This window comes from Agrilus planipennis, unplaced genomic scaffold, assembly GCF_000699045.2.
Source record: "Agrilus planipennis isolate EAB-ADULT unplaced genomic scaffold, Apla_2.0 scaffold147, whole genome shotgun sequence".
NCBI lineage: Eukaryota > Metazoa > Arthropoda > Insecta > Coleoptera > Buprestidae > Agrilus > Agrilus planipennis.
The window spans coordinates 352,168-363,926 of NW_020438940.1; the positions used below are offsets into that span (position 1 = coordinate 352,168).

An 11,759-nucleotide genomic window follows, 5' to 3' on the forward strand; every position below is an offset into this window, starting at 1 on the left:
GTATTTGATATTGTACCATTGGCATGAATTTTAATAAAATATATAAATAAAATTAATTTCATTTGACTTATTTTAACCAATGCGACATTTAAGAGATATAATCATTATTAAATATTAAATTTTCAGCAGGCTTTAGAAGGGACTCTCATTTCGCGCTATTTCTCCGCCGTTTGTAAACCGATTTCAACGATTCCTTTATTTATAGGATAGGCTATATCTTAAGGGTTGCCCCATTTAGATTTGAAAAACATTAAGGCAATTAAAATTTACTCACGTCCAGTTAATAAAATAATTATGGCAAATTGCATATACGTAGAGCCCATCTCTACAAGTGACACTATTTTTATACTTGTTGCAGCACCTAACAACCAAATGAAACCAAAAGTCAATCATTGAATAGAAATAATTTATTTTCTTTATCGATAATCGGCTGTTGTTTTAAAACTTTTCTTTAATTAACTAGCTTTTTAGAAAACTGTAATTAAAATAGGTTGGCAATAGTAATTAATTTTAATAACCTATTGCAACAAATAAAAGTGTACAGGGTGAAGCAGTTGAATCTGTTCAATATTTACTTTCAATATTTCAAAGGCGGTTCTTGGTGAATGAATATATTTGGTGGTTAATTAGAAAAATGCTTTGCACAGGTAAATTACATATTCCTAGATTGAATACTAAAAGCATACTGGTATGTATGGGAAGAAGAAGTAGGGAAAGAGCGAATGTAAAGATAGGAGACAACAGATTAGAAGAAGTGGCTTATTTTAGGTATGTAGGAAGTCAGATAAGTCAGGACGGAAGGAGTAGTAGGGATATAAAGCAGAAGATAGCGCAGGGTCGTGTCGCCTTCAATAAAAAGAAATCACTTCTATGCTACCGAACGATTAATTTAGAAATTTGAAAAAGATTGTTAAAGGATCTGTACGGGACGTAAACTGGTCCCCTATTCGGATGCCCGGTCGGGGACTACCTCTTAGGATGTCATCAATAATTGCAAAATAGGGTTAGGTGCAATATTTCACGAGTCGGAATTAATTTAGTAATTCGGAAAAGGTTGCTAAATGTCTGTTTGGAGTACGGCGCTGTACGGTTGCATAACATGGACAGTGAGCGCGGCGGAATAGAAACGGTTAGAAGCGTTCGAAATTTTAGGCGAATGATGAGCATACCGTGGATAGAGAAGGTTAGAAATGAAGAAGTATTATAAAGGATAGGAGAACAGAGGACTCCATGGAAGTCAATAAGAAATAGGCAAGATAGGCTGGTAGGACACGTTCTCAGGCATGAAACTCTAGTCAGAGACATATTATAAGCTGAAACGGATGTTAGGAGACGTAGGGGTAGACCTAGATTAGATTACTGTTCGCAAATAGTTAATAATATGGATTGTTCTACTTTTAGGGAAATGCGAAGATTAGCTCAGTATAGAAATGGGTGGAGGTGCGTGTCCATCCAGTCGTAGGAGTGACGATCTTATGATAATGATGATGAAACTGTATGGGTTTCTGTAGATGCTGTTAAGGAATAAAACTTTTAGGAGGATTATCATTGAATGGTGCAGTTTTTTTGAAATACATTGACTCCATTATGAACAATCGAAGTGAAATTATCAATTTGTAAAATGTAAAATGCTTGTAATCAATAATTTATTTACACTACATATTAAATACACTAGAAGTATAGCTTTTATGACACATTAGTAATATCCATAAACGCATGCGATATTTATGAAGAAGCCTACACCATTCATGGTTTAAAAATCGGTCTTGGTGGTTTGATTCTAGGTATGCGGGCAATAACTTCTCTGCTACCAATGTCTTGTACATATCTGAAGTTGTTGGTCAATTTTGTGTGGGTGTCATGGCCGAACATGCTTCGAAATTTGTTCAACTAAGCAAAAAAAATATTACTAAATAAATCCATACGACAAATGATACATAGTTTGAAAAAGGATAGGGAGATCTCAGAACATCTGCCGAAATTTCCGGTTTTATACAGGTCAAGGAAGATCAAAAACATGTGAACCAAAGAATTAATGTGCAACTGTTCTTTTTCGCCCTTGAAAAAGGAATTCACTTCAATTCTCGGCAATTTAGAAATTCGAACAACATTGTTAAAGGTGTGTGCCTGAAGCACGACCTGTATGGGTGGGAAAGGTCGTCGGTGAGCACGACAGAAAAAAAAAGGATAAAAGCGTTCCAGATGTGGTTTTAGGGCCCATGGTGAGGATACTGTGGATAGAGATTGTTGGAATTGAGGAGGAATTAGATAGAGTAGGAGAACAGAGGGCATTATGGAAGTCAATAGCAAACAGGTGAAATGGATTGGTAGGACACCTTCTCAAGCATGAAGGCCTAATTAGAGACGTATTAGAAGCAGAAAGTGGAGTAGAAGTAGACCTAGATTAATTTAGTCCACACAGAAGCAGTTACGAATATGGGATGTTGTAGTTTTAGGGGAACGCGAAGATTAGCTCAGGATAAGATAGAGTGGAGGTGCGTGTCCTACCAGTTTTAGGACTTTAAGACTGACGACCTTTTAATGATTTTGATGATGGTGATGCTTTTCTTAATTGTACGACGTTTTGCCCAGCGAAACAAAAACAGCTTCGCATTCATTTCTTTGATTGATGAATAACTGAAATTTATTTGACAGATCCATCATGATCTTTCTAGACCTCTATAAATCTTAAAATGGTGCCAGAAAGTTATCTTCCCTTAAACTTTAAAACACTCTATTTTTACTCATAGCAGAAGGAATATCTTTTATTACTTGAACTTCCGATACAGGCATCGGATTTGGATATACAATCCATGTGACAACTTCTGAACATGGCGGTGTTGTAAGAGATCCTTTGTACGTGTAGTAAATCCGCATCTTTTCGCTAGAAGGTATAAGTGATGCTAGTGCAAACGTTTCAGTTAAGGTTATGTTTGCGTGAGGAGCGTAGACACGGGGAAGATGTTTTACCAGCTGATCTAGCTGTTTGTTATCATCTTTACGAAGCTAAGCAAAAACAGAAAGACAATTCAATCAATGTAAGATATTATGAACTTCAAATGAAATTTAAAATTTATCTAAGGGAATGGTTGCATGAATGAGAGATGCCAAAGTTGTATTAACCATTGCATGTCTTTCATTATTAAAGATTATTTAACCTTTGATACTAAATTAATGGGGAAAATCATTCGAATATTATGCAGTTAAGTAGAGTTTAATGAATATAATGCTGTTGTATTTTAGTTCTTTCAGTTAGGTGTTTTTTTATATTTGTGGTAGTTGTCAATATTTATTTCGAGGCACCACCTACAATTACTGCTGCTTACCTCATAAAAAAAAGCAAGAACCATTAACCCATCAGCATGCTTCATTGCCTCTTCCATAGTGCGATAATTTTTATTTCTATGTACCATATGCATTTCCATCGGATATCTCTTGCCAGTGAAGGTATGCTCGGATCCGAAATCACTCCTCTCGCCCCAATGAAAATGAAGAGATTCGAATTGATAGCTTTTTGACAACCAACCTCCAGTTATATAAGGAACGGATTGACCACGTCGAGGATGGGCAATTTGTAAAACCACTGCAAAATGGTATTTCAATTTCAAAAATTGAAAATACAAAAGTGAATAAAACACTTATTCTCAACTGGTCTTGTCAAAATTTCTGTTGAGTTTTGACTCCATTTTAAGTGTGGATATTAATAAATTATCCCCTACCTAAATAACTTCAATATTCTCATATGGGTTAAATACGTCTTCCATACCTGTATGACCGTTATTATGCAGCATTAGGGGTCCTGGTAATGGGTCCCGGTAATTTTGCAGTTTGAAAGGATTTAGGCGTTTGCCAGTGGCATCATAGATATTAATTGGAGATTGACGATGACCTCCACACGATTTGTAGTGTTCCTTCCATTTTGCCTGTTCTTCTGTGCTGTATCCCCAGTGATGGCCATTCGTTAACTCTGAAGCAGATATTACATATTTGTGGAACTGAACTAAATGTAATACTGTTACTTGGAACAACAAATACTTTAAAACACGTAATGCACGACGTGGCGAATGTCAGTGTACAACTTTACAAGTTCGACAAATAATTAATCTTTTAATCACTCTTTTCTGTCTTCATTTTCATACGATTCATAAACCAAAAGGACCTTCTGCCATACCCTCTGTCGTTGTCTAGAGAATCTACTCGCCCTCCAACTTTATTATCTTTTGGTAATGTAACATCCAACAGGTTTTTTAAGCTTTTATTCATAATTGAGAATGACCTTTTCGAAGTTATGCTTTGTGGGTTCAACTTTTGATAAATCGGTATCCTTAATTGAAAATGACCTTCGTGTCTGATGGTTTCCCCTGACCACCAACCCGAAAGTTATAATCCTTTGGGTACATGTGTCCACCACGTACATAGCTATGACGTGTGCTCAGTTGATGGCGATATTCTCAATCGGAGAGATTCTTGCCAAACATCAATGAATTTAAGTAACGATAAGCAGCAAACTCAAGAATATGCATAAAAATAATCCACATTCCAATTCAAAAATAAAATTATACGAGTTAAAATTATGTAATTATACTTCAGGAATGAAATTTAGGTACCTTATACCTACATAATTTGTATTTTCCGGTATTTGATATTGTACCATTGGCATGAATTTTAATAAAATATATAAATAAAATTAATTTCATTTGACTTATTTTAACCAATGCGACATTTAAGAGATATAATCATTATTAAATATTAAATTTTCAGCAGGCTTTAGAAGGGACTCTCATTTCGCGCTATTTCTCCGCCGTTTGTAAACCGATTTCAACGATTCCTTTATTTATAGGATAGGCTATATCTTAAGGGTTGCCCCATTTAGATTTGAAAAACATTAAGGCAATTAAAATTTACTCACGTCCAGTTAATAAAATAATTATGGCAAATTGCATATACGTAGAGCCCATCTCTAAAAGTAACACTATTTTTATACTTGTTGCAGCACCTAACTACCAAATGAAACCAAAAGTAAATCATTGAATAGAAATAATTTATTTTCTTTATCGATAATCGGCTGTTGTTTTAAAACTTTTCTTTAATTAACTAGCTTTTTAGAAAACTGTAATTAAAATAGGTTGGCAATAGTAATTAATTTTAATAACCTATTGCAACAAATAAAAGTGTACAGGGTGAAGCAGTTGAATCTGTTCAATATTTACTTTCAATATTTCAAAGGCGGTTCTTGGTGAATGAATATATTTGGTGGTTAATAAGGAAAATGCTTTTCACAAGTAAATTACATATTCCTAGATTGAATACTAAAAGCATACTGGTATGTATGGGAAGAAGAAGTAGGGAAAGAGAGAATGTAAAGGTAGGAGACAACAGATTAGAAGAAGTGGCTCAGTTTAGGTATGTAGGAAGTCAGATAAGTCAGGACGGAAGGAGTAGTAGGGATATAAAGCAGAGGATAGCGCAGGGTCGAGTCGCCTTCAATAAAAAAAAACACCTCTATGTTACCGAACGATTAATTTAGAAATTTGAAAAAGATTGTTAAAGGCGCTGTATGGATGCGAAACATGGACGGTGATCGCGGCGGAAAAGGAAAGGTTGAAGCGTTTGAATTGTGGTGCTACAGGTTAATGATGAGGATACCGTGGATAGACGGGACTTGAACCTTGACGAAACTTTTGTGTAAACTACAGTGGGTAGATCGGATTGCGAGTTTTGAAGATTTAGGGAGCCGGAAAATAGGTTCAAACAAATGGGGGGGGGGGGTCTTAAACAGAAACCAGACTATGACAAGTCCCTGAAAGTGGGTAGCGGCGTTTTCAATACTGAGGGTGGCAGAGATCGCGAGGATCGGTTTGGCACTGTGATGCACGATACTGCAATGTGGAAGGCAACGGGAAACCACCACATTTCGATATCCAAAGAAAAACAAACGGAACTCAAATGATGGCGTCCTTTGGGGTAAAGCACTCCGGATGTAAACTGGTCCCCCATTCGGATGCCCGGGCGATGACTACCTCTTGGGATGTCATCAATAATTGCAATAGGGGTAGATTCAATATTTCAAGAGTCGGAGTTAATTTAGTAATTCGGAAAAGGTTGCTAAAGGTGTGTTTGGAGTACGGCGCTGTACGGGTGCAAAACATCAACAGTGAGCGCGGCGGAAAAGAAATGGTTAGAAGCGTTCGAAATTTTAGGCGAATGATGAGCATACCGTGCATAGAGAAGGTTAGAAATGAAGGGTATTAGAAAGAATAGGAAAACAAAGAATTCTATGGAAGTCAATAAGAAAGAGGTGAGATATATTAGTGGGACACCTTCTCAGGCATGATGGTCTAGTCAGAGATATATTAGAAGCTGAAACGGATGTTAGGAGATGTAGGGGTAGATCTACATTAGATTACTGTTCGTAAATAGTTAATGATATGTGTCGTTCTAGCTTTAAGGGAATGAAAAGATTAGCTCAGTATAGAAAAGGGTGGAGGTGCGTGCCCAACCAGTTTTAGAAGTGACGATTTTATGATGATGATGATGAGACTGTATGGGTTTTTGTACTTGCCGTTAAGGAATAAAATTTTAAGAAGGGATTATCATTGAATGGTGCATTTTTTTGGAAATGCATTGAATCAATTATGAAGAATCGAAGTGAAATTATCTATTTGTAAAATGTAAAATGCATGTAATCAACAGTTTATTTATACCACATATAAAATACAGTATAAGTATAGCTTTTATGACATATAAGTAATATCCTCCGTCAGAGATTTACACTTGATTGCACATAAAAAGCATACGATATTTATGAAGAAGCCTACACCATTCTTTGGTTAAACCGGTTCTGATGGTTCCATGATCTGTTTCTTCTCTGAAGATCTGCGTCTAGGTATGCGGACAAAAACTTTTCTTCTACCAGTTTTTTGTACATGTCTGAAGTTGTTGGTCAATTTGGTGTGGGAGTCATGGCCGAACATGCTTCGAAATTTATTCAACTAAACAAAAAAAAAATATTACTAAAGAAATCCCTATGACAAGTGATACATACTTTGAAAATGGATAGGGAGATTTCAAAATACCTGCGGAAATTCGCAGCTTTAAATTGGTGTGGGCCATAGAATTAATGTGCAAGTGTTTTGTTTCACCCTTAGCCAAAAGAAGTCACTTCTATGCTCGCGTAAGGTGTGTGCCTGGAGCTCGACGTGTATGAGTGAGAAAGGTAGTCGGTAGACGCGGCAGAAAAGAAAATAATAGAAGTGTTCCAGATATGGTGTTCCAGGAGCTTGATGAGGACACTGTGGATGGAGAAAGTTAGTATTAAGGAGGTATTAGATAGAGTAAGAGGACTCGGTTGGTAGAATATGTTCTCAGGAATGAAGGACTAAGTAAAGACGTATTAGAAGAGGAAAGTCGAGTAGACCTGCATTAGATTACTGTTCGCAAATAGTTAATGATATGGGTTGTTCTAGTTTTAGGGAAATGCGAAGATTAGCTCAGGATAGGATAGAGTGGAGGTGCATGTCCAACCAGTTTTCGGACTGACGACCTTTTGATGATGATGATGATGATGCTTTTCTTAATTGTATGACGTTTTGCACAGTGAAACAAAAACATCTCCGCATTCATTTCTTTGATTAATGAATAACTGAAATTTATTTGACAGATCCACCATGATCTTTCTAGACCTCTATAAATCATAAAATGGCGACAGAAAGTTATCATCTCCCAAACTTTAAGACACTCTACTTCTACTCAAAGCTGAAGGAATATCTTTTATTACTTGAACTTCCGATACAGGCATCGCACTTGGAAATACAATCCATGTGACAGCTTCTGAACACGGCGGTGTTGTAAGAGATCCTTTGTAGATGTAGTAACGCCGCATATTCTCGCGAGAGGGTATAAGTGATGTTAGTGCAAACGTTTCAGTTAAGGTTATGTTTGCGTGAGGAACGTATACACTGGGAAGATGTTTTACCAGCTGATCTAGCTGTTTGTTATTATCTTCATGAAGCTAAACAAAAACAGAAACACAATATAGTATATATATATATATATANTTCGAAATGTGGTGATACAGGTTAATGATATTATGAACTTTAAATGAAATTTAAAATTTATGTAAAGAAATGGTTGCATGGATGAGTGATGCCAAAGTTGTATTAACCATTGCATGTCTTTCATTATTAAAGATTATTTAACCTTTGATACTAAATTTATGGGGAAAATCATTCGAATACTATGCAGTTAAGTAGAGTTTAATGAATACTGAGCTGTCGTATTTTAGTCCATTCAGTTAGGTACTTTTCTATATTTGTAGTAGTTTTTCAATATTTATTTCGAGGCACTACATACAATTGCAGCTGATTACCTTATAAAAAAAGGCAAGAACTGTTAACCCATCAGCATGCTTCATTGCCTCTTCCATAGTGGGATAATTTTTATTTCTATGTACCATATGCATTTCCATCGGATATCTCTTGCCACTGAAGGTATGCTCCGATCCCAAATCACTCCTCTCGCCCCAATGAAAATGAAGAGATTCAAATTTGTACGTTTTTGTCAACAAACCTCCAACTACATAAGGAACGGATTGATTACGTGGAGGATGGGCAATTTCTAGAGCCACTGCAAAATGGTATTTCAATTTCAAAAATTGAAAATACAAAAGTGAATAAAACACTTATTCTCAACTGGTCTTGTCAAAATTTCTGTTGAGTTTTGACTCCATTGCATGTGTGGATATTAACAAATTATCCCCTACCTAAATAACTTCAATATTCTCATATGGGTTAAATACGTCTTCCATACCTGTATGACCGTTATTATGCAGCATTAGGGGTCCCGGTAATGGATCACGGTAATTTCGAAGTTTTAATGCACGCATGCGTTTGCCAATGGCTTTATGGATATTAATTGGAGATTGACGAAGACCTCCACACGATTTGAACTGTTCCTTCCATTTTGCCTGTTCTTCTTTGCTGTATCCCCAGTGATGGCCATTCGTTAACTCTGAAGCAGATAATACATATTTGTGGACTAAAACTAATACTGTTACTTGGAACAACAAATACTTTAAAACACGTAATACACGACAATACAGGTAAATGTCAATGTAGAAATTTACTACTGAATGTAAGTTCATTCAAGTTTGAGAACGAGCGACATTGGCTGGAGGTTTAGAACATTGTTTAACATTCGGGAGGACATTGGTTTGATCCCAGGTCTGTCTGCTTTTCTGTGGTTTCCTTGAATCACTCAGACGAATGCTGGGGCAGTAATATTCGATAAATAATTAAACTTTCACTCTCTTCTATCTTCATTTTCATACGATTCATCAACCAAAAGGACCATCTGCCCTACCCTCTGCCGTTGTCTAGAGAATCTGCTCGCCCACCAACTTTATTATCTTGTGGTAATGTAACATCCAAAAGGTTTTTTAAGCTTTTATTCATAATTGAGAATGACCTTTTCGAATTTATGCTTTGTGGGTTCAACTTTTGATAAATCGGTAGTTTTAATTGAAAATGACCTTCATCCACCAACCCGAAAGTTATAATCCTTTGGGTACATGTGTCCACCACGTACATAGCTATGACGTGTGCTCAGTTGAAGGCGATATTCTCAATCGGAGAGGTTCTTGCCAAACATCAATGAATTGAAGTAACGATAAGCAGCAAACTCAAGAATATGCATAAAAATAATCCACATTCGAATTCAAAAATAAAATTATACGAGTTAAAATTATGTAATTATACTTCAGGAATGAAATTTAGGTACCTTATACCTACACAATTTATCTTTTCCACTATTTAATATTGTACCATTACCATGAATTTTAATTAAAATTTAAAACAATTGAAAAATCAAATGGCATTCCTTTGAAACTTTGTAATATAATAATAAGCGACCAACTTAAAATTTTATTTCGGAGCAGCACAAATTTCAATTTAAATTTTTCTATTTATAAATCTAAGTCAATCAATTTAAATTGTGCTTAAACGTAATTGTAGTTCGTTTTTACGAGTAGTAATTTTCCTGTGAACAATTGTTGTTGCAATATTTTTGGTCTAATAAATTCTTTTTACGTTAATAACTATCAAAACGACGCTCCACAAAATTTTGTAATGAAGGAGGGTGATTNATTAAAGTAAATAAAATTAATTTTATTTGGCTCATTGTAACTAATGAGGTGTTTAAGAGATATAATTATTATTAAATATTAAATTTTCAACAGACTTTAGAAGGGGCTCTCATTTCGCGCGATTTCTCCGGCGTTTGTAAACCGATTTCGACGATTCCTTTTTTATTGGATAGGCTATATCTTAAGGGTTGCCCCATTTAGATTTGAAAAACATTAAGGCAATTAAAATTTACTCACGTCCAGTTAATAGAATAATTATGGCAAATTGCATATACGTAGAGCCCATCTCTATAAGTGACACTATTTTTATGCTTGTTGCAGCACGTAACAACCAAATGAAACGAAAAGTCCATCATTGAACAGAAATAGTTTATTTTCTTTATCGATAATCGGCTGTTGTTTTAAAACTTATCTTTAATTAACTAGCTTCTTAGAAAACTAATTAAAATGGGTTGGCAATAGTAATTAATTTTAATAACCTATTGCAACAAATAAAAGTGTACAGGGTGAAACAGTTGAATCTGTTCAATATTTACTTTCAATATTTCAAATGCAGTTTCCTCTAATGAGAAGAAATAAATCCTGATTGCAACACTTATTCCTGTGTATTGTTGGTGGACGAATATATTTGCTGGTAAAAAAGGAATGCTTTACACAAATAAATTGCATATACCTAGATTGAATATTAAAAACGTACTGGTATGTATGGGAAGAAAAAGTAGGGAAGAACGAAAGTAAAGATAGGTGGCGAAAGATTAGAAGAAGTGGTTGATTTTAGGTATGTATGAAGTCAGATAAGTCAGGACGGAAGGAGTAGTAGGGATATAAAGCAGAGGATAGCGCAGGGTCGTGTTATGTTCAATAAAAAGAACTGCTATGCTACCGAACGATTAATTTAGAAATTTGAAAAAGATTGTTAAAGGCGCTGTACGGGTGCGAAACGTGGATGGTGTTCGCGGCGGAAAAGGAAAGGTTAGAAGCGTTCGAAATGTGGTGATACAGGTTAATGATAAGTATACCGTGGATAGAGAAGGTTAAACATGAAGAGATGTTAGAAAGAATAGGAAAACAGAGGATTCTATGAAAGCCAATAAAAAATAGTCAGAGACATATTAGAGGCAGAAACGGAAGGGGTATGGGTAGATCTAGATTAGATTACTGTTCGCAAATAGTTAAGAAAGTGTATTGTTCTAGTTTTAGGGAAATGCGAAGTTTAGCTCAGGGTAGGAAGGAGTGGAGGTGCGACTTTAACCAGTTTTAGGACTGAGGACCTTATGATGATGACAACTGGAGTAAAAATGCGTTGAGTCCATTATCAACAGTATGAGATAAGCCTTTACCGGTTTAGACCATGGTAGAATTATGATTTGGGTCGATGGGGCCGTGGTCTGCTAAGTGGACTGTTAAGTTCGACCTTTGTGGGTTTTACTTACGTTTTTCTACTAGATATTAAGCGTGTTGCATAGTATACATTCTATGAAATACATAATATCGGACAGTCAGAAAGATAATAAATAAAACCTTTTATAAGTAATGGAATTTAATAAATATAAAAATAATTAATTTGTAATGTCTGAAGAAGGCACAAAGCGGCGAAACGCGTTTTAGGTTATAAAAA

At 35.5% G+C, this 11,759-nt stretch overlaps 3 protein-coding genes across 4 annotated transcripts in view; all 3 read right to left on the minus strand.

The window, feature by feature from the left end:
- LOC112904459 (carbonic anhydrase 15-like) overlaps positions 1-382 on the minus strand; it is a 3,467-nt gene extending 3,085 nt beyond the window's left edge. Inside the window, exon 1 of the mRNA XM_025974553.1 lies at positions 275-382. Coding sequence (XP_025830338.1) covers positions 275-323 — 49 coding nt within the window. The 5' untranslated portion in view covers positions 324-382. The remainder of the gene's footprint in view (positions 1-274) is intronic.
- Positions 383-1,632: 1,250 nt separating this feature from the next.
- LOC108738911 (carbonic anhydrase 15-like) lies at positions 1,633-5,019 on the minus strand. Of its 2 annotated transcripts, XM_018472524.2 has the most exons (5): positions 4,910-5,019; positions 3,767-3,967; positions 3,327-3,583; positions 2,773-3,006; positions 1,633-1,890 (listed from the first exon to the last, which is right to left on the minus strand). In XM_018472524.2, exons 1-5 carry the CDS (start codon positions 4,956-4,958, stop codon positions 1,747-1,749), a joined length of 885 nt encoding a protein of 294 aa, XP_018328026.1. In that variant the 5' UTR covers positions 4,959-5,019; the 3' UTR covers positions 1,633-1,746. The 2 variants fall into 2 exon arrangements, with proteins under 2 accessions (XP_018328026.1, XP_018328028.1); XM_018472526.2 differs by lacking the exon at positions 2,773-3,006.
- A 1,664-nt stretch (positions 5,020-6,683) lies between these two features.
- LOC112904458 (carbonic anhydrase 15-like) lies at positions 6,684-10,481 on the minus strand. Its single transcript, XM_025974552.1, has 5 exons — positions 10,379-10,481; positions 8,809-9,009; positions 8,369-8,625; positions 7,778-8,011; positions 6,684-6,992 (listed from the first exon to the last, which is right to left on the minus strand). The coding sequence occupies exons 1-5, from the start codon at positions 10,425-10,427 to the stop codon at positions 6,831-6,833; spliced, it is 903 nt and encodes a 300-aa protein (XP_025830337.1). The 5' UTR covers positions 10,428-10,481; the 3' UTR covers positions 6,684-6,830.
- Between the last annotated feature and the right edge of the window lie 1,278 nt (positions 10,482-11,759).

What these genes read in the sequence shown, in the direction of transcription:
- LOC108738911 (XM_018472524.2), bottom strand. Translation starts at nt 4,958, where the DNA reads ATGGGCTCTACGTATATGCAATTTGCCATAATTATTTTATTAACTGGA. An exon ending in GCATAATAACGGTCATACAG is followed by an intron (nt 3,584 to 3,766) that starts GTATGGAAGACG and finishes ACCATTTTGCAG; the next exon opens with TGGTTTTACAAATTGCCCAT. An exon ending in TTCTTGCTTTTTTTTATGAG is followed by an intron (nt 3,007 to 3,326) that starts GTAAGCAGCAGT and finishes GTTTTTGCTTAG; the next exon opens with CTTCGTAAAGATGATAACAA.
- LOC112904458 (XM_025974552.1), bottom strand. Translation starts at nt 10,427, where the DNA reads ATGGGCTCTACGTATATGCAATTTGCCATAATTATTCTATTAACTGGA. An exon ending in GCATAATAACGGTCATACAG is followed by an intron (nt 8,626 to 8,808) that starts GTATGGAAGACG and finishes ACCATTTTGCAG; the next exon opens with TGGCTCTAGAAATTGCCCAT. An exon ending in TTCTTGCCTTTTTTTATAAG is followed by an intron (nt 8,012 to 8,368) that starts GTAATCAGCTGC and finishes GTTTTTGTTTAG; the next exon opens with CTTCATGAAGATAATAACAA.